Source organism: Mauremys reevesii, linkage group 25 (genome assembly GCF_016161935.1).
Source record: "Mauremys reevesii isolate NIE-2019 linkage group 25, ASM1616193v1, whole genome shotgun sequence".
Lineage (NCBI taxonomy): Eukaryota > Metazoa > Chordata > Testudines > Geoemydidae > Mauremys > Mauremys reevesii.
Window position 1 is genome coordinate 6,498,523 of NC_052647.1, and position 23,703 is coordinate 6,522,225.

General features: G+C 61.3%; 3 protein-coding genes across 12 annotated transcripts in view; 2 read left to right on the top strand and 1 right to left on the bottom strand.

Annotated features, from left to right (window-relative positions):
- LOC120391382 (adhesion G protein-coupled receptor E5-like) overlaps window positions 1-23,703 on the bottom strand; it is a 1,047,477-nt gene that overhangs the window by 481,833 nt on the left and 541,941 nt on the right. The window lies entirely within an intron of this gene.
- The window catches only part of ADGRE5 (adhesion G protein-coupled receptor E5), a 291,623-nt gene that overhangs the window by 82,965 nt on the left and 184,955 nt on the right, over window positions 1-23,703 (top strand). For 3 of the 9 annotated variants that reach the window (XM_039514968.1, XM_039514969.1, XM_039514971.1), the window contains exons 7-20: window positions 707-838; window positions 1,710-1,756; window positions 2,596-2,697; window positions 3,091-3,265; window positions 3,535-3,651; window positions 3,877-4,109; window positions 4,383-4,547; window positions 6,307-6,498; window positions 7,009-7,229; window positions 7,632-7,698; window positions 7,992-8,083; window positions 8,452-8,620; window positions 9,517-9,606; window positions 10,030-10,741. The exons of 5 other annotated variants lie outside the window; for them this stretch is intronic. In XM_039514968.1, coding sequence (XP_039370902.1) covers window positions 707-838; window positions 1,710-1,756; window positions 2,596-2,697; window positions 3,091-3,265; window positions 3,535-3,651; window positions 3,877-4,109; window positions 4,383-4,547; window positions 6,307-6,498; window positions 7,009-7,229; window positions 7,632-7,698; window positions 7,992-8,083; window positions 8,452-8,620; window positions 9,517-9,606; window positions 10,030-10,038 — 1,811 coding nt within the window. In that variant the 3' untranslated portion in view covers window positions 10,039-10,741. Of the gene's footprint in view, window positions 1-706; window positions 839-1,709; window positions 1,757-2,595; window positions 2,698-3,090; window positions 3,266-3,534; window positions 3,652-3,876; window positions 4,110-4,382; window positions 4,548-6,306; window positions 6,499-7,008; window positions 7,230-7,631; window positions 7,699-7,991; window positions 8,084-8,451; window positions 8,621-9,516; window positions 9,607-10,029; window positions 10,742-23,703 lie in introns of those variants that run through there. One more of the 9 variants, XM_039514970.1, reaches the window with a different exon arrangement.
- Window positions 1-23,703, top strand: part of LOC120391391 (adhesion G protein-coupled receptor E3-like) — a 127,771-nt gene that overhangs the window by 68,869 nt on the left and 35,199 nt on the right. The window lies entirely within an intron of this gene.

Genomic DNA, 23,703 nt, shown 5'->3' on the forward strand with positions numbered 1-23,703 from the left:
GAGCAGGGGGTTGGACTAGATGACCTCCTGAGGTCCCTTCCAACCCTGAGATTCTATGATTCTATGATTCTAATTTATCCATTAAACAGTTCAGATACAGATTAGCACAACCTTCAAAGAGACACATAGACAATAATACTATTTCACTCAAGTATCATTATAAATGCTAATATTCCGTTTCTGATCTTTGAATTAAAACTATAGCAATAGACAAGACTTGTTTGCTGACATCACAACACCTGAGCAAACATCTCCCCTTCTACCTCTAACAATGCAGACTTGCATTTCAAAGCTCTAGTAGTTTACATATCTTCCTAAGCAGTCCTTAAGGTTCACCCATGGGTCAGGTCAGTCTGTGAGTTAATTAACTCTTTCTGGCCCCGTCACCTTTCAATGAGATATTATATTATACTCATAACATCACACCCCACTCTGTCAGGGCTGGTGCAGGGAGGGGATCGCAGGCTCCTGGTCTGGAAAAGGTTGGGCCCCCGATCTGGGGGGTGGGGGAGGGGTTGCATCGCAGGGATTGGGGCACTGCATGTAGCAGGGAAGAAAGGAGAATTGAACGGGGGGGGGTAGATGTAGCAGACAGACTGACAGACCACGGCCCCTGCAATGGGTGGGGGGTGTCTCCATGGTCATTCACCCCTGTGCGCCCCCAGCCGTGCTGTGTGTGACCCCCTCCCCCGCTTTCCCCTCTCAGACATCAGCGACTGCCGCAGGATCCCAGATACCTGCAGCCTCAAGGCCACATGCATCAACACCAATGGGAGCTACTTGTGTGAGTGCCGGGCCGGCTACGTCCTCTTCAACAGGAACATCACCCTGTGCGAAGGTGGGTCCTGCTGCGGGGGTCCTGGAGGGGCCACCTGGGGGGCTGGGCAGGGCCTGGGGTTACACAGGCAGAGGTCTTGCCCGAGGGGGCAGTGAGCTGGGAACTGGTCTGGGAGGTTGCGCCAGCCCCCCCTGCCCTCCATGGACGGGGTCCCTCTGGGTCTCAGCCCTGGCCAGGGAGGGCTCAGCCTCCAGGCCCTCCCCTCCCCCAGCCCAGCCTGTCCGTCCACTGCGGAGTTTCCGGTTGTCTCAGCGCCACAGGCACCAGCGAGCCCAGGTCTGGCTCTGGGAGCGGAGCAGGGCCAGGCCGGGGAGGGGTGAGCAGGGCAGCCAGGGGCCGGGCGTCTCCCCCCCAGCAGTGCCTGTATTCCTGCTGCACGGCTGGATTCTCTGCCCTGGGAAGAGGCAGCAGGGGGCGCAGTCTGTGCCTAGGGGCCACTAGGGGCCATTGTGGGGCCAGCCCAGGGCTCCCTGCTGGATTCACACCCCACCCCCAACACACCCCAGAACCACCCACAGCTGGGGGGAGAGGGCTGAGGGGAGATACGGCTGGGATGATTCCACAGCCCCCACCCCCACCCCACTGCGGCTCAGTCCCCCTAGGACGGGGAGGGGGGAGGGTTCCTTTCACAGAGACTGGCTTGTGGGGAGAGGATGGGGAGAAGGGGCTGTGCACATGTGTGGGGCTGAGTGTGTGGGGGGGGGGGGTCACTGCTCCCCATGCTGCGGGGAGTGAGGGGAGGCTGCTGCTGCCCCCTGCTGGAGGGAGTGAGTCCTGCTCTCTGTGCCTGGCTCTGGTGCATGCACCTACCCAGCCAGACCCCGAATTTCCCCCCGCCCATCTCTCACTCCTCCTCCCTTTCCATCCCCAGAGCTCACCTGCCCCCCCGTGGATGATGACAGCTCTGCCGGAGCCAAGGTGAGTGGGGCACAGACCCCGGGGGGCGGGGATAGACCCCGATTCCCCTTTAGTGCCACGTTGCTTTTCACTGATCTCGCCCAACGAGGATTCTGGGGCCAAACTTGCCCCTGGGCAAAGAGCCAGTGGCCAGTCCCTGGAGCCCCTGCAGTCCAGCCACGGCCCAGGCCTTTGCCCCCGGGGGGGATTCTCACCCTCCAGGATCAGCAGCATCAGGCTGCAGCAACACGCTTCAGCTTGCAACCGCCGTCCCCCAGGGGCAGATTGTCTAGTGTTCCTGGGGCTGTCTGCATGGGGGATGGGAGAGCAGGGGGTGACTTTAGGTGAGAGGGTCCCTAGCCTGTAACCTGAGCCAGGAGGAGGGTGGGGCCAGGTGACACCTTTGCCCAGGAAACTGGACAAAGAGAGAGGAGGAGCTGGGGGGTGGGGGAGTGAGTCGGCTGGAGGGGTTTCCAGTTTGGGGCTGCCTGGGAAGACACAGGGAACCCCGAGTCTGGGGTCTAAGCTCCTTGCCCCCCAGAGGGACCTGGCTGAGGGGTCCTGGTTGTACCTACAAGCCCTGCTTGGGACTGTGTTCCTGTCGTCTAATAAACCTTCTGTTGTACTGGCTGGCTGAGAGTCACGGTGAATCACAGGAAGTGGGGGGTGCAGGGCCCTGACTCCCCCATACTCCATGACACCTTGCAAACGCTGTGCACCCCCTAAGGGCCAGATGGGGCATTGGCCGCGCTCCCTCTGGCGCCTGGCTTCTGAGCCAAGGGATCCTCTCGGGCCGGGGAGCGGTGGGCTGCAATTCTGTGATCTCTTTTCCTGAGCCAGGCCTGGGCCTTGTTTTGCAGAACCTCCTGGGCAGCTTCCAGGCACAGGTGGGACGTCTCTGCAAGGCAGCGCTGGAGAAGCTGAAGCAGAAGAACTCTCAGAATGCTGAGGGGAAGCTGCAGGTGCCAAGCCAAAGTTCGGGGCCTTGCTGGATTTCTTTTCGTTAGGGGGAGGAATTGTTGCTCCTACTCAGATCTCGGCTTGGGGCGATCTATAGGGATGCAGCACCTGGAACAGGAGATAAATAAACAGCAGCACTGCCCAGAAATTCTCATGCCTGCCTCCCCAGTGGGCTCTGTGCCCAAGAAGCTGGCTCTCCTAGGTTCCTAGGCTAGACGGGACCATTGTGATCATCTAGTTTGACCTCCCAGGCAGCGACGTCAATGGCAGGAGGACTTGTCTTTCCTTTCAGGGGGATTGTGGGAAGGCAGTGGAGGACTAGCAATCTGGGAATGGGGGGCGCGGCAGGGGCTCAGACACTGTGACACCAACACCCACCACGTTTGCTTGGCCAGGGCTTCTTGGACATTCTGGAGAAGCAGATAAATCTGGTCGGGCAGCAGAGCGAGAGCGTGGAGTGGAGACACCGGATCGCGACGGAGCTGATGGCCCTAGTGGAGAAGCTGCTGAGAACGCTGGCCCTGACCGTGCGTGACAGAATGATCAGCATCACATCCCGCAACGGCACAGGTCAGCACCTGGCCACGCGGCCCCAGTTGGGCTTTCATCACCTGCAGACTACGCTCCCACCCCACTTCCCACAGTGCCCCCTGCTGGGAGATGGGAGCTCCCCCCCACAGCCAGTGCTCCCGCCCTGCTCCCCACAGCACCCCCTGCTGGGAGAGGCTGGGATTGGAGTAGCTGGGAGCTCCCCCCACAGCCAGGAAAGCACCTTGCCTAGCTACAGGCTTCCTCTCCATGTTCTCTGGTGTGAGCCCTGGCTGGCATTGTGGTTGCAGAGCTGGGGCTGGCGGTCAGGCAGGCTGGGAACCAGAGCCAGGAGACTGTAACGCTGCAGCAGAGCAAGACGCAGATGGAATTAAAGTGGGCCAGAGCCCCAGGGCAGAAAAACGAAGGTATGTGGTCATCCCCTGTGCTGGGGTGTGTATAGCGATGGGCACGGCCAGGGCATTGGGAGCAGCAGCACAGCGCCCCCTGGTGCCAGGCTGGGGTGTGTAGGGGGATGGGGCATGGCCAGAGCATTGGGGGCAGCACCCCCAGCAGCACAGCGCCCCCTGGCACCAGTCTGCCCCAGGGACCCTCCTGCCCCCCATTTCATCCATCTCCTCTGTCTCTTGCAGGTTTCACGCTGGCCGGGCTGCTGACATACCAGGGGATGAGCCCCATCCTGGATGGTGCTGGGCGGGTGGAGGCGCCCGTGTGGGATGAGATCGGCCAGACGGGGAAGTCGGCGCGGGAGCCGGGGTGGCCCAGCTACCGTGTGCTGTCTCCGGTGGTGTCGGCCTTCATCAGTGACCCGAACCCCCAGGCACTCGGCCTCTCCATCAGCATCCGCTTCAGTCACCCTGTGCCGGTGAGCCCCTGGGCTGGGCATGGGGGGAGGAGAGACTGGAGCACTGGGGGGGGGCAGAGCCTGGGCCCATCTCTAGTAACACCCCCCACCCCGGGCAGCAGGCAAATCTGCCTCCCACACAGGGACAAACTGATGCTCTGTGCCCCCAGCCCAGCCCCTCGTACCCACTCACCTGCCCTCTTGGGGCCTGGGGAGTCCTGCCCCCAATGTGGCCCCAGCCAGCCCCTCAACCCCCTCCTGCTCCCCATGCACCAAGCGTCTCTCTGTCCCCAGGAGAAGAAGACCGACGTGCGCCTCCTCTGCGCCTACTGGAAGCCTGGCAGCAGGCGCTGGGCCACCGACGGCTGCACCCTGCAGAAGTTGAACGCCACCATCACCCGCTGCCAGTGCAGCCACCTGACCAGCTTCGCCATCCTCATGGCCTTCTACGAGCTGGAGGTAGGCGCGGCCCTCGCTGGGGCCTCAGGGCTGGGCTGGTTCTGCTCATCCCCTCAATCCTCCCCAGCGGAGCAGGAGTCACTCCAGATTCCCCCTGAGTAAAGCCATTCCCCACAAGGGGCAGGGCGCTGGATCTTATCAGGAGCAGAAGCAGCCCCCCCAGGGCCGGCTCTAGGCACCAGCAAACCAAGCACGTGCTTGGGGCGGCACATTTTCAGGGCCAGCATTCCGGCCATCTTGTTTTGTTTTGTTTTGTTTTGGGCGGCAAAAGCCTAGAGCCAGCCGTGGCAGCAGCAGCACGTTGTGCACAGGGGTGCCCTGGGGCTGCTGCGGTTCGCGCCGCAGGGGAGCAGCGCCTACACCTTGTGGCTGGGCTGGGCAGGCTCCGAGCGAGGGACGCTCGGGCTGGGGGCCACCCCGCAGGGCACATGGAGCCGCCTGCAGGTGCCTCAAGGCGGCTGCCCCCCAGCGCCACAGCCGGGGCTGGGTGAAGTGGCCTGAGCCGCCCAAGGACTGTGGCAGGGCAGCAGCAGCAGCGGGGTCATAGAGGGCGTGGCGCTGCCATGCGGAGCCCACGTCCCGCTCTCCGGGGCTCCGCTCCCTCAGGGGCTGCCCTGCCCTGGCTCCTCAGCCTCCTGCCAGGGCGGTCCCCTGGCTCTGCCCTCCCAGGTCCTGGCCGGTCCTGGATGCAGGAGCCCCGGCTGAAGGGGTCCTGGGCTGAGGCACAGCCCGGGAGCCCTGCTGCTTTCCCCGACCCTGCCAGTGCCAGACCAGCTGGGGGCAAGGGGGGAGTGGGCAGAGTCAGCACTGGTGCGGGGGAGCTCAGTGCTGGGGCGGTAGGGGGTGTGGGTGGGGTGGGGGGCACTGGTGGTGGGGAGGGGGTGAGAGCCCAGGGCTGAGGTGGGGAGCAGCCAAAATTATTTGCTTTGGGCGGCAAAAAACCCTGCCCCCCGCCCCTGGGCACAGGGAGACTCCCCAGGTAGCAGCAACCAACGTGCCTGCCCACCCGGCTAGGCAGCAGGAGCAGGGGGCTCACCCCATTCCCAGAGCTGGTAGAACCCAGGAGTTCTGAGCTGCAGCCAGGGACAGTCCCAATTTTTGGGTCTTTTCCTTATATAGGCTCCTATTACCCCCCACCCCCATCCCGATTTTTCACACTAGCTGTCTGGTCACCCTATTAGGGTGTCACAGCTGCCCTATTTTTATTTTATTTTTTTGCTTTGCCTCCCAGCTGCCTCCGCCCTGTTTTTTTGTTTGTTTTCTTGGGGCGGCAAAAAAATGAGACCCAGCCCTGGCTGCAGCACCGTAGCCACAAGCGCATCCGTCTGGTCTAAAAGCAGCTCCCTGCCGGGCAGGGGCTTCCTCCCGCCAGGCGGGGGCGCTCTGCTCTCTGCTACAGGGGAACAGCCCCGGCCCCTCGCACTTTCTGGCGCCCCCGTCCTGCAGGGATCGGTGCCAGGGACTCCCCCTTGGTGGGTGGTGACCCTAGAGCCCCCTCGGCTTCCCATGGCCCTGGGGCTGTGGGTCAGCCCCTTCGGGGGGGGGGGAGGGGCAGGCTGGGCAGCATCGAATCCATCTAAGCAGCTGGACCCAGCCAGACTCTGGTTCCCGCAGGCTGCCGGTGTCGCCACTAGGGGGCGCTCCCAGCCGCGGCGCAAAGCGAGGCCGACAGGCTAGTCCGGCTGTACCCTAACGGCCTGGCTGCTGCCTTGGGGGGGGACCCTGACTAACCCCCTCACCCCACCCACCCCCGGCACAGGACTGGACCCTGGACGTCATCACCAAGGTGGGGCTGGTGATCTCGCTGCTGTGCCTGCTGCTGGCCATCGTCACCTTCCTCTTCTGCCGCGCCCTCAAGGGCCCCCGCACCACCATCCACCTGCACCTCTGCCTGGCGCTCTTCATCGCCTACACCGTCTTCCTCACCGGCACCTCCAGCACCGGCAACAAGGTACCCGCCCCCGCCAGCCTCGGGCCCAGCGCCCCCTGCTGGGAGCTCCTCCTCCCCGCCAGCCTCGGGCCCTGCTCCCCACTGCGCCCCCCTAGCCACTCCTAGGCTCCGCTCCCTGCAGCACCCCCTGCTCAGAGCTCCTTCCCCCACACCCAGCCTTGGGCCCCGCTCCCTGCAGCGCCCCTACTGGGAGCTCCCCCCCCAGCCAGCCTCAGGCTCCACTCCCCACAGCACCCCCTGCTGGCAGCTCCCCCCAGCCAGCCTCAGGCCCCGCTCCCTGCAGTGCCCCCTGCTGGCACAGGCTGGGGCTGGAGAACCAGGAGCTACCCCACAGCCAGCCATCTTGCCTTGCTCCTCACAGTGCCCCCCAGTGTCTGGGGCTGAAGTACCCGGGAGCTCCCCCCCAGCCCGTGCTCCTGCCCCACTTCCCACTGCGCCCCCTGCTGCCGGGGGCTGGGGCTGGAGGAGCCGGGAGCCCGGCCCTGACGTCCCACGTCCCGTTGGCTGCAGGTGGTGTGCCGCGTGGTGGCCGGGCTCCTGCACTATTTCTTCCTGGCCGCCTTCTGCTGGATGTGCCTGGAGGGCGCCGAGCTCTACCTGCTGGTGGTTCAGGTCTTCACCCCCCACGGCCTCAGGCGCCGCTACATGTTCCTGCTGGGCTACGGCGTGCCGGCCCTCATCGTGGGCGTCTCGGCCGCCACCTACAGCCAGGGCTACGGCACGGCGCGCCAGTGAGTCACCGGCCCGGGGGGGCAGGCCCAGTGCTCGCGGCCAGGGGCTCGAGGGGAACAGGGCCCCGTGCCCAGGCAGCACACGGGGGCAGGAGCGGCTCAGCCAGGCGGCCGCTGCCATCCAGGCCCACCAGGGGAGGGGAGGGTGGGACCCCATGGGGTGGGTGAGGCCAGCGTGAGGGAGGGGGGCACCTTCCTGCTGCTTGGGCCAGGGGCACCTGCTCACGGCCCCAGCCCGGACACTTGTACAACACAAGGAAGTTCCCTGGCATGAATTGGGGGGGGGGGGGGACTGGCAAGTCTCCATCCCCCACTCTGCCAGTAGGGGGGGGCAGACCTCGCCCTGCAGTGCCCCCTGCTGGCAGGTGAGTGACTGACCCGTGTCTGCCCCTCCCCCCACAGCTGCTGGCTCTCGCTGGAGAAGCAATTCATTTGGAGCTTCCTGGCGCCCGTCTGCATCATCATCGCGGTAAATCCCCTCCCCCAGCCCAGCCCCCTGCCAGCGCCTGGCCCCATGGCCGGCCCCTGAGGGCCTGGCTGGCAGCTGCCCTCGCTTCTTTCCCCAGCCACTCAGCCCCCGCTCCCCCGCCCCCCGCCAAGTCCCCAGTCGCCAGAGGTAGAGGAGGGTCACTATGGGGAGTGGGGTGCCCTGGCCCAGGCAAGGGGCTGCCCCATGGGCTCCGCAGCTGGCAGATCCCATAGCCCCCAGCCCCAGGACACAGCTGCCCCCCTCCCAACCCGCCTCTCCCCTGCCCCCGGCAGGTCAACGCCGTGATCTTCGTGGTCACTGTCTGGAAGCTGTCGCTGAAATTCGCTGACATCAACCCCAACATGAGCCAGCTGAAGAAGCTCAGGTAGCGGGCGCGGCCCCCGGGGCAGCAGAGACCCTGGCACTGCCCAGCTGCCCCTCGTCGGGGGAGGGGGAGCTGGGGGGGGATTAGAGTAGCAAGAAGTCATCTCCCCATGTGTGGGGGGAGGGGGAGACCGGGGGGGAGAGGGCACCACATACGAGTGACATTTTCTCCCACCACCGACTGGCTGGGGGGCAGAGTCTGGGGCGGTGGGGCTGTGTGCAGGAGACGTCAGTCACATAGGGGGGGCGGGGCCCTAGGAGAGACTGGGCAGTGTAGCAACCCCTCAAGGGGTGGGGCCCCAAGGGGGGTAGGGGAGCTGGGCCGTGGTTGAGGGGCGGGGCCATGTGACTGGTTCCCCTCCCCCGCAGGGTGCTCACCATCACGGCCATCGCCCAGCTCTGCGTCCTGGGCACCACCTGGATCTTCGGCATGTTCCAGTTCAACCAGCGCAGCCTGGTCGCCTCCTACATCTTCACCATCCTCAACAGCCTGCAGGGGCTCTTCATCTTCCTGCTGCATTGTCTGCTCAAGAAACAGGCCAGTCCCCCCCCCAGCCGGTGCTCAACCCCCGCCCCACAGACCCCCCCCGGCACCCCCACAGCCAGCACTCATCTCCTGCCCCACAGCGCCCCACCCCCAGGCTCCTTCCTCAGCTGGTGCTCAACTGCTGCCCCACAGCCCCCCCACTGGGGGCTCCCCCCGTCACAGAGTGTGGGGGAGTCCGGGCCCCGCACCCCCCACTTCCTGCGATTCACCGTGACTCTCAGCCACCCAGTACAACAGACGGTTGATTAGCTGACAGGCTCACAGGCCAACACAGAGCTTGTAGGTACAGAGAACAGGACCCCTCAGTCAGGTCCATCTTGGGGGGCAGGGAGCTTAGACCCCAGTCCTGGGGCTCCCCCCGTTTCCCCAGCCAGCTCCAAACTGAAACTCCCCAGCCCCTCCTCTGGCCTTTGTCCCTTTCTGGGCCAGGAGGTCACCTGATCTCTGTTCTCCAACACCTTCAGTTGGCACTTTGCAGGGGAGGGCCCAGGCCATCAGTTGCCAGGAGACAGGGTGTCGGCCATTCTCTGTGCAGACACCATCACACTGGCCCTCTCGGGCTCTGCACCAATCACACCCCCGTATCCCACCACCTAGAGACTTGAGAAATGCATAGGGGAAACTGAGGCACCCACCCAGTATTCAGAGAAAACATTAAGAACATTCCCACTTTGTCACACCCCCCACCAGCCAGCGCTCCTGCCCCACAGCGCCCCCCACTGGGAGCTCCCCCCAGTGCCCTCTGCTGGGAGGGGCTGGGGCTGGCGTAGCTGAGAGCTCCTCCCTGCCCAGCCAGTTCTGGGCCCTTGTCTCCCTACAGCTGAGGCCCCACCCCCATGAGCTCCCCTGCGCCGTGGGGTGACCAGCCCTCTCCTCTCTCCTGCCAGGTGAGGGACGAGTACCGCAGGTGGCTGAGCTGCGGCAGCTTCAAAGGACCGGCCAAGTACTCCAAGTTCTCCAGCTCGACCATCACGCCGGTAAGGGGGGGCCGGGCCAGGCCGAGCTCCACAACAGTGCAGGAGCCTTCTGCCCTGCAGCCCTTCTACCCCCCGCCCCCCTCCCCTCCTGCTCCGGCCCCCATGGCCAAACCCCACCCAGCAAGTGCTCACTGCCTCCTGCCTGTGTTGGGGTGGGGGTGGGGGGTTAGAAGAGAAATGAGGCAGAGCTGGGCTGAAAAGGAATTAGAAACCAGAGAGGGGCTGGGAGCCCTGGGGTCTGTCCCCAGCTCTGCGGCGGGAGGGAGGATCTAGGAGCCAGGACCCCTGGGTCTGCCCCAGTTGGCGGGGGGGGGGTGAGAGCCAGGACCCCATTTGTCATTTTGACTCACCATGAGGCAGCCTGGGGGGAGGGGACAGTGGGGGTTGAATCCTGCTCTAACCTCCCCCCACAACTTCCAACAGGGGCTGTAGCCGTCGCAGGAGTCAGGGTTGTAGCTCTCTTGCGCTCAGCTCATTTCTGGACACCGCAGCTTTGCACATGAGAAAACCCGGCCCCCTGCCCCCGGCCTGGCCCTGCCCGTGAGCAGAGACCCACCTCGCACCTGGACTCGCCGCATGCAGATGCTTCAACGGTTGCCCAGTGGAACCGTTACACTGCCCAGCTGCGCCCACCCGCTGGGCACTCACCAGCCCCAGGCCTGCGCGCTGCCAGCATCACCAGCAATAGCGACGGGCAGCAGGGCAGCCGCTCAGCTCCGACGCGACGTACTCTGGCCACAGGGGGCGCCTTTCCCTTCGGTACGAACGGGTCCCTGGCCTCGCCTGCGGTACGATGCTGGGCCGGGCTGAGCGCGGGAAGTGGAGATGAATCCAGCCAGCAGTGATGAACCCACCCCCAGAGGACCCCGCCCCTCCCCCAGGGGACTGCAGCATCAGCCACCGCCCTTGGATTCGATGATGGTACGACACAGCCTGAGCTGAAGGAGGCAAGCGGCCCCAGCCTGCGGCGGCCCCCAGGGCTCGGCTGTCTGTGTCTCACTGGTGGCACTTTTTTTTTAAAATGATCTTTTTAAAGTTATTAAAATATTGAGTTTTGTGACAAAAACAGCTGCTTCGAGGAGCCACATGTGTGGTGGCTGGAGAGAACCCAGGAGTCCTGACTCCCAGCCCCCACTGCTCTAACCCTCTAGATGACACGTTCTAAGGGCAGGTGGGCCCACGGTAATCCTCTGAGTCCAACTCTGACGATGCAGTTCTGGCGGGACCCAACTGAGAGCACCAATTCAGGACACATCGTTTAAAACAGGGCAGTCACAGCCCTAGGCTGGGGTTTTTCCACCACTAAGGCAAACCAAACCAGCCAGACACAGAGGACTCTGGTCTCACCCCACTGGCTAACCCCAAGTCACCCAAGCAATTCCCTTAGACACTCCAGTCTCCCAGTATCACCACCAGTGCCACTCGTCCTAGGGATGAATGGTTATGAAAACCAACACCCCAATAAAGGAAAAAGGCTCTCCTGATCCCAAAGAATCAAGCCCCAGACCCAGGTCAATATACACATCAGATCTTACCCACAAATCACGCTGTTGACAGTCCTTTAGAATCTAAAATCTAAAGGTTTATTCATAAAAGGAAAAAGATAGAGATGAGAGCTAGAATTGGTTAAATGGAATCAATTACATGCAGTAATGGCAAAGTTCTTAGTTCAGGCTTGTAGCCATGATAGAATAACTGCAAGTTCAATCAAGTCTCTGGAGTACATGCCCTGCTGGGATGGGTCATTCAGTCCTTTGTGTAGAGCTTCCATTTGTAGCAAAGTCCCTCCAGAGGTAAGAAGGAGGTTTGAAGACAAGATGGAGATGAGGCATCAGCCTTTTATAGTTTTTTCCAGGTGTAAGAACCTCTTTTTCCTTACTGTGGAAAATTACAGCAAAATGGAGTCTGGAGTCACATGGGCAAGTCCCTGCATACTTGGCTGAGTTACAAGGTGTATCTGCCTTCTCTCCATGGGTCAACTGTCTAGCTAATGGGCCATCAAGCAGGCTAGGCAGAGCTAACACCAACTTGTCTGGGATGTCTCCCAGAAGCACAGCACAAGTTTGAAATACAGACAGGATAGAGCCAATATTCATAACTTTAACTAAAAAAATGACACATGCACACAGACAGCATAATCATAACCAGCAACCCATAACCTGGTCTTAGACACCTTATATGACCCCCTGCATCCGACAAAGTGAGTATTCACCCACGAAAGCTCACGCTCCAAAAGGTCTGTTAGTCTATAAGGTGCCACAGGACTCTTTGCTGCTTTTACATAAGATGTGTTGCCACTACAGGACCTTGGTTGCAACCATGTTTTATATGGTCCCAGATTATATCAATGTCACACCAACCAGCTGCAGAACAGGCCCCCGCCCTCCCTGGATTAACTCCTGCTCCACTGAGAGCAGAACATCTTAGCTCCATTTGGAAAGAGCCGGGGCTGAGAATCCACCACACCCCTGGGGAAGCTGTTCCAGAGTTAATTTACCCTCCCTCTGGCCTGGTCTACACTAGGCGTTTAAATCGGTTTTAGGAGCGTAAAACCGATTTAACGCCACAACCGTCCACACTAGGAGGCACCTTATATCGATTTTAATGGCTCTTTAAACCGGTTTCTGTACTCCTCCCTAACGAGAGGAGTAACGCCAGTATCGGTATTAACATATCGGATTAGGGTTAGTGTGGACGCTGATCGACGGTATTGGCCTCCGGGAGCTATCCCACAGTGCACCAGTGACCGCTCTGGACCGCAATCTGAACTCGGATGCAGTGGTCAGGTAAACAGGAAAAGCCCCGCGAACTTTTGAATATTTCCTGTTTGCCCAGCGTGGAGCTCCGATCAGCACGGGTGGCGATGCAGTCCGAAATCAAATTAAAAAAAGAGCTCCCGCATGGACCATGCAGATGTGATCGCTGTAAGGGCAGGCAAATCCGTTCTATCAGCGCTCCGTTACAGAAGATGAAATTCAGAATCCTTTTTTAAAAATCTCCAGACAGACGCCATAGCAGGGACTCAGCGCACTGCAGCGTGACAAGCGTAACGGAAAGCCAAAGAATCAAATGGACGCTCATGGACTGGAGGACTGAAGCTATCCCACAGTTCCTGCAGCCTCCGAAAATTATTTGCATTCTTGGCTGAGCTCCAAATGCTTCTAGGGTCAAACACACTGTCCATGGTCAGGGCATAGCTTGGCAATCTACTCACCCACCCCCCACCCCCCCCCAGAAGCGAAAGGTAAAACAATCCTCTGACTCTTTTACATGTCACCCTATCTTTACTGAATGCTGCAGATAGACGCGATAGTGCAGCACTCAACACCAACATCCTTGCTCCCCCCCCCCGCCATGGGCGGCTGATGGTACAATATGATGGAAATCCATCCTCATCATCAGCATCAGCTGATCGTGCAAAAAGCTGGAAATCCATCCTCATGATCAGCTTCAGCTGATGGTACAAAAGGACTGGTAACCGTCCTCGTCATCAGCCTATTGGCCCTAATTTTTTCTGGTGGATGGATGGTGCAATATGGCTGGTAACCATCCTCATCATAGCAACAGGGGGCTGAGCTCCATCAGCCCCCACCCTTCATGTGTAAAGAAAAGATTCAGTTGCCCCTGGACTAGCAGTGGGATGCTGGGCTTCTCTCCTACACACTGCTTAATGTCCTGTCTGGACTATCATAGCAGCTGGAGGCTGCCTTCCACTCATTTCTCACTAACAAGTCAGTGTGTCTTATTCCTGCATTCTTTATTAATTCATCACACAAGTGGGGGGACAATGCTACAGTAGCCAAGAAAGGCTGGGGGAAGAACGGAATCAACAGGTGGGGTTGTTACAGGAGCACCCCCTGTGAATAGCATACAGATAATTTCTGCAGGCTCTGACACAGAGCAGCTGTGCTCTCTGGTTCTATGATACGGTGGTTCTCTAGCACACTTGCCTATATTAGGCAGCACTGATTCTATTTTTAGATACCAAAAAGGAGGGATTGACTCAGGGAGTCATTCCCAATTTTTGCTTTTGCGCCCCTGGCTGATCGGCCAGGGGCACTTATGACAGCAGCTAATGGTACAAAACGATGGAAGGTGCAATATGGCTAGTAACCAATCTTGGCTTTTGCGCCCCTGGCTGATTGGCCAGGGGCACTAGCAGCAAATGGTACAACAGGACTGGTAGCCATGATCATCCTCAGTTCCAATTTATGGAAGGGTTTGGATGGTGCAATATGGCTAGTAACCATCTCTGCTATCATGCAAAAGCAAAAGCATGCTTCTGTGTAGCGCTGCTGAATCGCCTCTGTGAGCGGCATCTAGTACACATACGGTGAGAGTCACAAACGGCAAAACAAGCTCCATGATTGCCATGCTATGGCATCTGCCAGGGCAATCCAGGGGAAAAAGGCGCGAAATGCTTGTCTGCCGTTGCTTTCCCAGACGAAGGAGTGACTGACGACATTTACCCAGAACCACCCGCGACAATGATTTTTGCCCCATCAGGCACTGGGATCTCAACCCGGAAGTTCCAAGGGGCGGGGGAGGCTGCGGGAACTATGGGATAGCTAGGGAATAGCTACCCACAGTGCAACGCTCCAGAAATCGACGCTAGCCACGGACCATGGACGCACACCACCGATTTAATGTGTTTAGTGTGGCCGCGCACACTCGATTTTATAAAATCTGTTTTACAAAACCGGTTTATGCAAATTCGGAATAGTCCCGTAGTGTAGACGTACCCTCAGAGGTGAAAGTAAGCCGGTACACTCCTGTACAGCGTAGCAGAAGAGCCGGTTTTCTGTACTGGGGTGGCCCGGCCCCAGGCCCTTTAAATTGCCACCAGAGCCCCACTGCTGGAGCCCTGGGGTAGGGCTGCGGAGCTCTGAGGGCTATTTTAAAAATCCGGGGCTCCCGCTGCTTCTACCGCTCCGGCCCTTTAAATAGCCACCTGAGCCCCACTGCCACTACTCCAGGGCTGCGGCGGCTATTTACAGGGCCAGGGCGGTAGAAGCAGGGAAGCCCCAGGACCTTTAAATAGCCCCCGGAGCCCTGGGCTACTGCTGCTACCCCGGGGGGTGGGTGGCACTTACCTTACAGGGGGGGCTGGAGCTGGCTCTGACTTCCCAGCCCTGCCCCTTCCACCCTAGGCCCCACCCCTTCTGAGGGCCAGAGCCTGCCCCAGCATACCAGTAAGGCACTGGACTCATTTTCACCCCTGCCGTCCCTGCTGATTTCCAGTGTGAGGGTCTCACTTCCAGCCCTTTGGCTGCTAGACTGAAGAGCCCATGGTTACAGTCCCCATAGACTGACCGAGTCACCCCTTCCCTGTGTCACGGACTCACAGATCGTGCCCATTCTTGGCCCCATGCGGTCCGTGGGGGGGTGCACCTTTCAGTGAGACAGCCCTTTTCCCGGGGGGCCACCCTCCCCTGGAGTCAGGGGCCCCTCCACCTCCTGGAGCCTTAGCACATCTGTCCCTCGCCATGGGCCCCTCAGGGACTTCACTCGCTCTGGACCCCCAGGGCCTCTGCCCCCAAAGGAGTTGATGCCACCCTGTTCTCTAGACGGGAGCGGCTCTCAGCCAGTGTAAAACAGGAGGGTTTATTGAGCGTCTGAACAAAGCCTAGGAAACTCTCAGGGCCTCAGGCCTGGCCTCGCTCAGCACAGCACATCCAAGTCTCCCCTGCATCCCGGTGGGCTCCACCTGCTCCCCCTCTCCAGCCCAGAGCCCCCCTGCTTCCCAGCTGCATACTTGGCTGAGTTACAAGGTGTATCTGCCTTCTCTCCATGGGTCAACTGTCTAGCTAATGGGCCATCAAGCAGGCTAGGCAGAGCTGACACCAACTTGTCTGGGATGTCTCCCAGAAGCACAGCACAAGTTTGAAATACAGACAGGATAGAGCCAATATTCATAACTCTGATATCACCAGCCCCAGGCCCCACCCAGTGGCGTAGCCAGAGTCTAAGGCTTTGGCTACACTTGCACTTCAAAGCGCTGCCGCGGCAGCGCTTTGAAGCGCTAAGTGTAGTTAAAGGGCCAGCGCTGGGAGAAAGCTCTCCCAGCGCTGTCCGTACTCCTCCTCCCTGTGGGGAATAACGTACAGCGCTGAGAGCCGCGCTCCCAGCGCTGGGGCTTTGACCACACTGCCGCTTTGCAGCGCCGCAATTTGCAGCGCTGGAGAGGGTGTGTTGTCACACCCTGCTGCAGCACTGCAAATTTGTAAGTGTAGCCAAGCCCTCAGTGTAGGGAGAGCAAACATAAAAAGCCCCCCCGCCCGGCTCCTCCTCTGGCCATACCACCCCTGGCTCCTTCTCTGGTCACCCCCGGCTCCTCCCATTCCCTCCCCGATTAACCCCAGGGCCTGGCTCAGGACTCCTGCAGGCTTCCCAGGGGTGCGGATACCCCCGTCCCCCCGCAGTCCCGGGAGAGTCTCTCCTGCCCAGTGTGCTCTGCAGGTGTCCCCCGCCGGGCTGCACTGCCTGGCCCCACTCGTGGGGTCCCGTCCCCTCTGCCCCAGGCTCCTGCACCGTGCCAGGGCCCCCCATCCATCCAGCACAGCCAGCACCCCTGCCCTGCGGGCCTGGCCCCAGGGAGCCCCTCGCCCGGACCCCCAGTGCAAGGCACCAAACCTCTGCCGCTCACCTTCCGTCCTGCACCGCCGCCTGTCCCCAGCCTGCTTCCAGCGCTTGGTGTGCTCCACGGGGGGCTCGCCAGCCCAGGTGGCCTTAAAGGCGCAGGGGCCCTTTCGCCTCCCCGCGCCTTCCCCGGCCTGCCGCATTAACAAGGGGCGGGGAGCGCTTGGCCTCCGAGCCCTGAGCCACCGCAGGAGGCGGCTGCGGCGATGTTGAGGCCACACTGAGCGTGGGGCACGATGACCTAGGAGCCGGCCCCTACGCTTCTCTGGCCACGCCTACCGCCCCCCCCCCCCATGGCTCCTCCGGCCGTGCTGCCACCAGCGCTGGCCTGGCAGGTGCCGCTTTTTTAAAATGGGCTGAGGGGAAGCAGCTGCTTCCCCTGCACCCCGCTAGCTACACTACTGGCCCCACCTCTGTCCATTGTCTTCTTTCCAGGTAAACAGGGTCGCCTGGGCCTCCTCTCTTCTCCGACCTCCTCTGGCTGGAATCAGCTGGTTAGTCACGAGGTCCTCTCTTCGCAGCCCATTGTCCTCCCACTGGCCAGAACTGGCTGCGACTCCTGAGCTGGGTCTCCGGGTCGGCAGGTCACCAGTCGCTGGGGTGTCCCTCCTCCAGGCCATCGGCCAGGATCCCAAGTTCCCTCTCCGGTCCTCTGTAACAACAAACTCCCTCTCCCCTCCCCTTGTTAAACCAGTAACACCCAGGGAAGCTGAGTCCCATGAAAAAAAACAAGAAAATCTCCCACTTCGTCACACCCTGTCTCTTTGTTAATCCCATTGACAGGGCTGGCTCCAGGCACCAGCTAAAGAAGCAGGTGCTTGGGGCTGCCAATACCAAGGGGCAGCCCTCCGGCCGCTACTGGGGCGGCACGTCCAGGTCTTCGGCGGCAATTCAGCAGCAGGTCCCTCAGTCCCTGTCAGAACGAAGGACCTGCTGCCAAATTGCCACTGAAGAGTGGAGTGGCGCGATCACGCTGCCGCGGCTTTTTTTTTTTTTTCCCCCGCTTGGGGCGGCAGAAAACCTGGAGCCGGCCCTGCCCATTGAGCTCCTGGAGTCTGTCACTACAGCTCCCACCGAGAGCAGAGAGAGCCTAACCCACCTGGCCTGTAGGGGGAGCTGTTTGCTTGGTGACGTATAATATCTGGTTATTATCAAGCCTTGGTGATTATTTCCCATTAACCCTGGCTGTTACAGGCCCCATGGAGGCACCGACATGGTCAGGCTGATTGTGTCAGGCTCTCGCTCACTTACGCCCTCTGTCTCGTTCTCTCACTCTGGGTGCAACTTCCTCAGCCGGTGCCGGCCTTATCAATGCTGCTATTTCCAGCCTGCCCTGCTTGTGCCCCATCTCCCCCCACCGTGGCACCCATTGGCGTGATGAGAAAGACGAACTGGCCTGGCACACTGCGGGGATACGTGGGTTTGAGGGAACAGGTTGTACGTCTAGGTTAAGTAGAACTGTATAAACACATGATTCCATAAATGCAATTGTGTGACTGCAACCGTGCAAGCTGGCGTTTCTACATGTACAGTATTTAAGAGAAATAATCCGTGAAGTTACCTGGATCTGAACTGGCCCCATTTGAGTCTGTCAGGGATGCACTCTGGTCCCCTGTATGTTGAAACTGTCACAGCTGCCTGTAGTGATAAGGACTCAAACAACGGAGAAATCATGACTAACCCCCGGCCCATGTAGTGCAGATCTTCCCCCAGATAAAGCAAACACTAAATGTCAGGGCCGGCTCCAGAGCCCACCGGGGCAAGCACCCGCCTGGGGCGGCCCTTTCCCGGGGGGGGCGGCAGGCTGGGCCGGCGGACCTGCCGCAGTCATGCCTGCGGGAGGTCCACCGGAGCCCCGGGAGCAGCGGACCTGCCGCAGGCATGACTGCGGAGGGGACGCTCGGCCGGCGGCTCCAGTGGACCTCCCGCAGGCATGACTGTGGACGGTTCGCTGGTCCCGCGGCTCGGCTGGACCTCCTGCAGGCATGCCTGCGGCAGCTCAACCAGAGCCGCCGGACCAGCGAACCGCCCGCAGTTGCGGGAGGTCCAGCCGAGCTGCGCGACCAGTGGACCCTCCGCAGTCATGCCCGCGGGAGGTCCGCTGCTCCTGCGGCTCGGGGGCACCTCCCGCGCATGACTGCTTGGGGCGGCCAAATTTGTAGAGCCGCCCCTGCTAAATGTGCAGCACAGGCTAGTTTTGGCCTCTCGGCCTGGGCTGTCCTGTGCTGTGTTGTTGTTCACACGCTATGGAAGTGCGGGGTGGGGACTAGGTGACCAGTTTATTTAATAAAACAAACTCTTCCCTCCCATCCGCACCAAGGAGCAGACAGGGCTGGAGCCATCCCTGCATCTTGCTGGGGGATAAGGGGGCAGGGCAACGGGCTGATCAAAGGGATGATTTGGGGTGGGGTCTAGCGGTTAGAGCAGAGGGGCTAGGAGTCAGGACTCCTGGGTTCTATTATGACCCCATTCTCCTTCCAGAGCTGGGAATAGAACCCAGGAGTCCTGACAGCACACCCACCCCCACCCTTCTAACCCAGCAGACCCCCTATGTCATTTGCACCAGAAACGTCGAAGATGCTGGACAAAATTGGACCCTGCTCCAGGCGAGTAGATAGATCCAATTTGTGGCTCTGATTTCCCAAGACTGCACCCCCCCCCCCCCGGCCCGTTTGTGGGATCCCCTGTTTCCCACACCCCCCAGCTCCTGGGCGGGAGCTGCCAATGTGACACAGTAGGGCCAGCTCCAGGCACCAGCTCAGCAAGCAGGTGCTTGAGGCAGTTAAGGGGAGGGGGCGGCACGCTGGGTTTTTCGCAGCTTTTTTTTTCCTTTTGTTCCACTGCTTAAAACAGCAAAAACCCTGGAGCCGCCCCTGTGCCATGGACACGGGCTGAGCACGGCTACCAGAGGAAGGAGCCGGCCCACGCTCCAGCACCATAGTGGTGTGGCCCAGAGCCAGCGCCAGGGTCTCCGAGTGCCTGCAGTGCAGCCGGCCCAGGGCAGCCACTTCCCCAGAACAACAGCAGGAGCCCACGAGTGAGGAGGGGCCCTGGTTTGTCGGCGCTTTCACTTCTCCTGCTCCTGATTTTCCTGCCCATTGTTCAGTTCAGGAGCCGTCGCCGACTCTTCCTTATGGCAACGCAGCTGATATCCCAGGAGAGCCGGGGCACATGTCCAGCTGCATCCCCAGCCTGGCGCCAATGCCCTGGCTGTGCCCTGCCCCCAGACACACCCCAGCCTGGACCAGGGGGCGCTGTGCTGCTGGGGTGCTGCCCCCAGTGCCCTGGCTGTGCCCTGCCCCCATACACACCCCAGCCTGGCACCAGGGGGCGCTGTGCTGCTGGGTGCTGCCCCCACTGCCCTGGTCACGTTCTCTCTCCTCTCTAGTCACTGGGGGCCCATCTCAGGATCGGGCCCGTGGGCCTAGCCGCAGCGTTTGGCGCTCGTCTCTCATTGCTCTCGGCCTCTCTCGCTCCAGTGAAGCATGAACCCCTGGGGCCGGGCTGGTTTGTGGTTCAATTGCCTGGTTCCGGAGCAGCAGGGTCAGCGCCAATTCCCACCCCCCTGAATCCAGGCCGGCCGGGGGGAAACTGATCCCCTTGGCATGAAACTGCCCATGGAAAAGCCCCGGGGCCGACTGGGGCAGGAGGGGGGTTGAGGAACTCCACAGAATGACAATCGCAATCAGGAAACCTGCCCCCAACCACACGGGGCCCCGGGCACCCGGCCTCTAACCTCACGCTGGGGAGAGCCCTGCTGCTGGGGCCTGACCCCCAATACTGTGGGGAGAGGGCTGGGGCGGCACAGGAGATGGGGTGTATTTGAGCTGTTGGTGGGGGGGGTCAGAGTACACTTGGGGGGTACAAGGGGTTGGTGTATATTGATGGGGGATCCAAAGGGGGGTTGGATTGTGTCAGAGCTGCCCAGCACTACAGAGTATTTTAGGGCGGGGGACTGTGACCCGCAGCCCCCCGCTATTCCAGCCCTGTCCCCCAACTTTGCTGATGCCCCTCAGTCCTGACTCACAGGCCCCTGCTATCCCAGCCCCACAGCTGGACATTCCCCCCACTCCCATCCCCCCAGCTGAGCTCACCTGCCAGTTCCTGTTTCTGCTGTGGCAATGTTTCCATGAGGTCTCTGGTGCCTGCCCAAGGGGTGGCCAGGATATCCCCGCAGTGACACAATCCCCCGGGCTCCAACCACAGGGCCTCAGCAATCTGACCTCAACCACCCCCACCCCGCATCCCAAAGGGCATGACCCTGTCAAGCAGGAGGAAGCCTGTGGAGTGAGAGCAGGCTGGAGGTCAGGACTCCTGGGTTCTAGTTGCAGTTTGAGGGAGGAAGTGGGGTCTAGTGGTTAGAGCAGGGGGGACCTTGGCATCAGGACTCGTGGGTTCTATTCCCTTCTTAACCATCTCTCTCTCCTCATGACTAGCATCACACTGGATGGCTACATTGCCCCTGTATCAGTATCACAACCCAATATCTGAACCCTGGGAAGCTCTTGCCTTCCCCCACTCTCCTGTGGCAGGGAGTTCCCCCAGTTAACAACACAAGGCTGAAGGGATTTACAGGTAACGGTGGGGGTGAGTGCAGGTCGTGAGCTCCCAGCCAAGCACAGATCTGCCCCAGGACTTGGATCTGGCCCAAGCTGGGCTGGAATGTCGGCAGCTCTTCAGCTGTTGGGCTCCAAGGGGAAAAGCAGCCCCCGGCTGCCCAGCCCTGCTAATCTGGGCTCCGCACCGTGCTGGGGCTGCGTTCCAGGAGGCACGAGGGGGGACAACAGGGGTGTGGGGGGGCACAGACAGGAGCAGAGGCGGCATGGGATGGAGATAAGCTTGGGGCTGGGGACCGGGCTGGAACGGGCCCTGCTGGGTCATTCCTGGGGCCATCTCAGGGGAAGCGTCCAGGGGCAGGGGTGTCTCTGGTCCAAAGAAGGAGGCCTGGGCCTGGGGAGTTTAGAGCAGTGTCTCTGTGTGTCAAAGTGGATGGGAGCCCAGCACGTTGGTCTCCAACACAGATATCCCCATATACACCGGACCCCTCCCTCAATCCGCCACCCACCCCTCCATCCACTCACCCACCCCACCCCACCCCACCTTCCCCTCCCCCCTGCATCAATCTATCCAGCCTCCCCCCACACCCATCCAGCCCCCTGCTCCATCCCGTCCTCAGGTGTTCCCCAGGCACCTCTCCCCCTGGTCTCCCCCATCGCTAACCCCAGGAAGGGGGGCTCCTTCTGCCCCCCACTCTGCACCTCACGCCTGGGGCAGACACCCTCTGTAGCAGCCCCCGCGGCGCCCGATTGCCCCATGTGGCTGCCTGGTCGGGAGCAGCTGTGTAAACGGGAACCGAATCCATGCCCCGCCCCCGCGAGCCCCGCCGGGATGGGGGCTCAGCCCAGACCGGGGTCTGTCATTTACTGGGAGCCCCTGGTTAAAATATTGCCCGCACCTGCCTGTCAGCTGCCTCCCTTTTCTTACACCCCCGTGTTTCCCCCGAGCTCTCCCCGTCCCATCTCCCCACACACGGCCCTCCCCTTCCCTCCCCCCTAGCCTGGGCGGGGCCCCCCGCCCCCCATAGAGCCGGCCCTGGCTCGGGGGCGCTGCCCTCTGGCTGCAGCTCGGTGCGCGCCGCGCGCTGGACTGCCGCGCGCCGCAGCAGGCCCCCGGGTCCCCGCCGGCTGCCCCTCGGTGACCCCCCGACCCCCGCCCCGCCGCCCGGCTGCACCATGTGCTCGGCCCGGGCAGCTGCTCCCCGCGCGCGTTGCTGAGCTCGGTTCCCCAGGAGTGACTCCGGAGTCGCTCCGCCGTGGCTGCCGGCGGGCTCCGGCCCCCGGTAGAGCTGGGATCCCCGCGGGCTGCGCTCCGAGTCCGACCTGGGGCCCGTGGAGGGTGGGCCCGATTCTGACGCCACTTACTGTGGTGTGAATCCCCGGGGGTGGGTCCCCGGTTGGTGCGTTTTGCTGCCTGGATTCACGGCCGCCCGGAGGGGTGGGCAAGTGGGAGCCGCTCCGGGTTTTCGGCGGCACTTCAGCGGCGGGCCCTTCACTCGCTCCGGGTTTTCGGCGGCGGGCCCTTCAGTGCAGTGGAAGACTCGGAGCAAGTGAAGGACCCGCCGCTGAAGTGCTGCCGAAGCCTCCGAGCGCCGCCCGCTGAGTCCGAGCGCCGCCCGCTGAGTACAAGCGCCCCAAGCACGAGGCGGGGGGCAGGGAAAAGCCGCGATCGGCAGCACTTAGGCTGCTCTACCGCCGCCGAAGCGGCTGCATTCGGCAGCGGGTCCTTCCCTCCAAGAGGGACCCGCAGCTGAATTGCCGCTGAAGACCCGGCCCTGCCCCAGGCCCCCTGAATCCTCTGGGTGGCCCTGCCCGGAGTCCCGGGGAGTGACGCTCATTTACACCCGCTGCCTTGACAGTGTCGTGACCGAGTGAGGGCAGGATCGGGCCCAGCCAGTGCCAGCGGGGACTGATTCTCCCCCCCCCCCGGAAATCTGGAGCAACCGGGCCCGATTCTGCTCCCACAAGTTTCCCCTTGTGTGACTCCAGGGGAGTGACTCCTGGATCCCATGCTGGTGTGAATGGGACCAGGACACTTCTCTCTGGCGGGGCAGGGATCTGCTGGGCTGTCCCGGGCACTAGAGGATTGTGCTATTTGTCTGGCTGGGCTGGGCTCTTCTCTGACACCCTGGGGAGCAGCGGGTTATGGGGGGGGGCGGGGTCACAGGTTGTCCCATCCTGGCTTGTACTCCAGAGAGAGATGATCCTTCTTTGACAGAGAGGCCAGGTGGTTTCTCCAGGCTCCTGGCAAGATGGTTCTGGTGCTGGGAAGTGAACCCAGGAGTCCTGGCTCCCAACCCCCTCTGCTCTAACCCACCAGACCCCACTCCCCTCTCCCTGCTGGGAACAGAACCCAAGTGTCCTGACAACCCCCCCCCCAGCTCTAACTACTAGACCCTGTTCCCTCAGGCTGCAGAAGCAGGGTTTATAAACTGATTCCCCGGGGTTTGTAAACTGTGCTGTCCGGGGTGGACTTTACACCAGGGATGGAGAGGCAAAGGGACCAAGTTTTAAAGCCTTTTGGGGACCCTTTTGGGGTGATCAGGCTTTGCATTTCCCCCAGGGGGAATCGTTGGGTATGAGGCACTATCAGAGTGGGGGGGGGCTGGTGTTGTCTGTGGGCTGCTCCTCCAAACCCTCAGACAAGTCCTGAGTGGTTGATGACAGTGCAGGAGGCTGGATGCAATTACCTGCATGCATCCTGGCTCTGCCCCTTCCCAGCCATTCTGGTCATGGGTCGTCCTGAGTCCAGTCAATTCCCCTTCCAAGCTTCATCCAGACTTGATCTGATCTTTGGGGGCAGGGGAAGTTCCAGGGTCACCTTCCCCACCCCCACCGGCCACTGATGGATCCGCAGTCGCATCCCCTTTGGGCTGTGGGTGGTGCTGGAGCGTGGGATCCA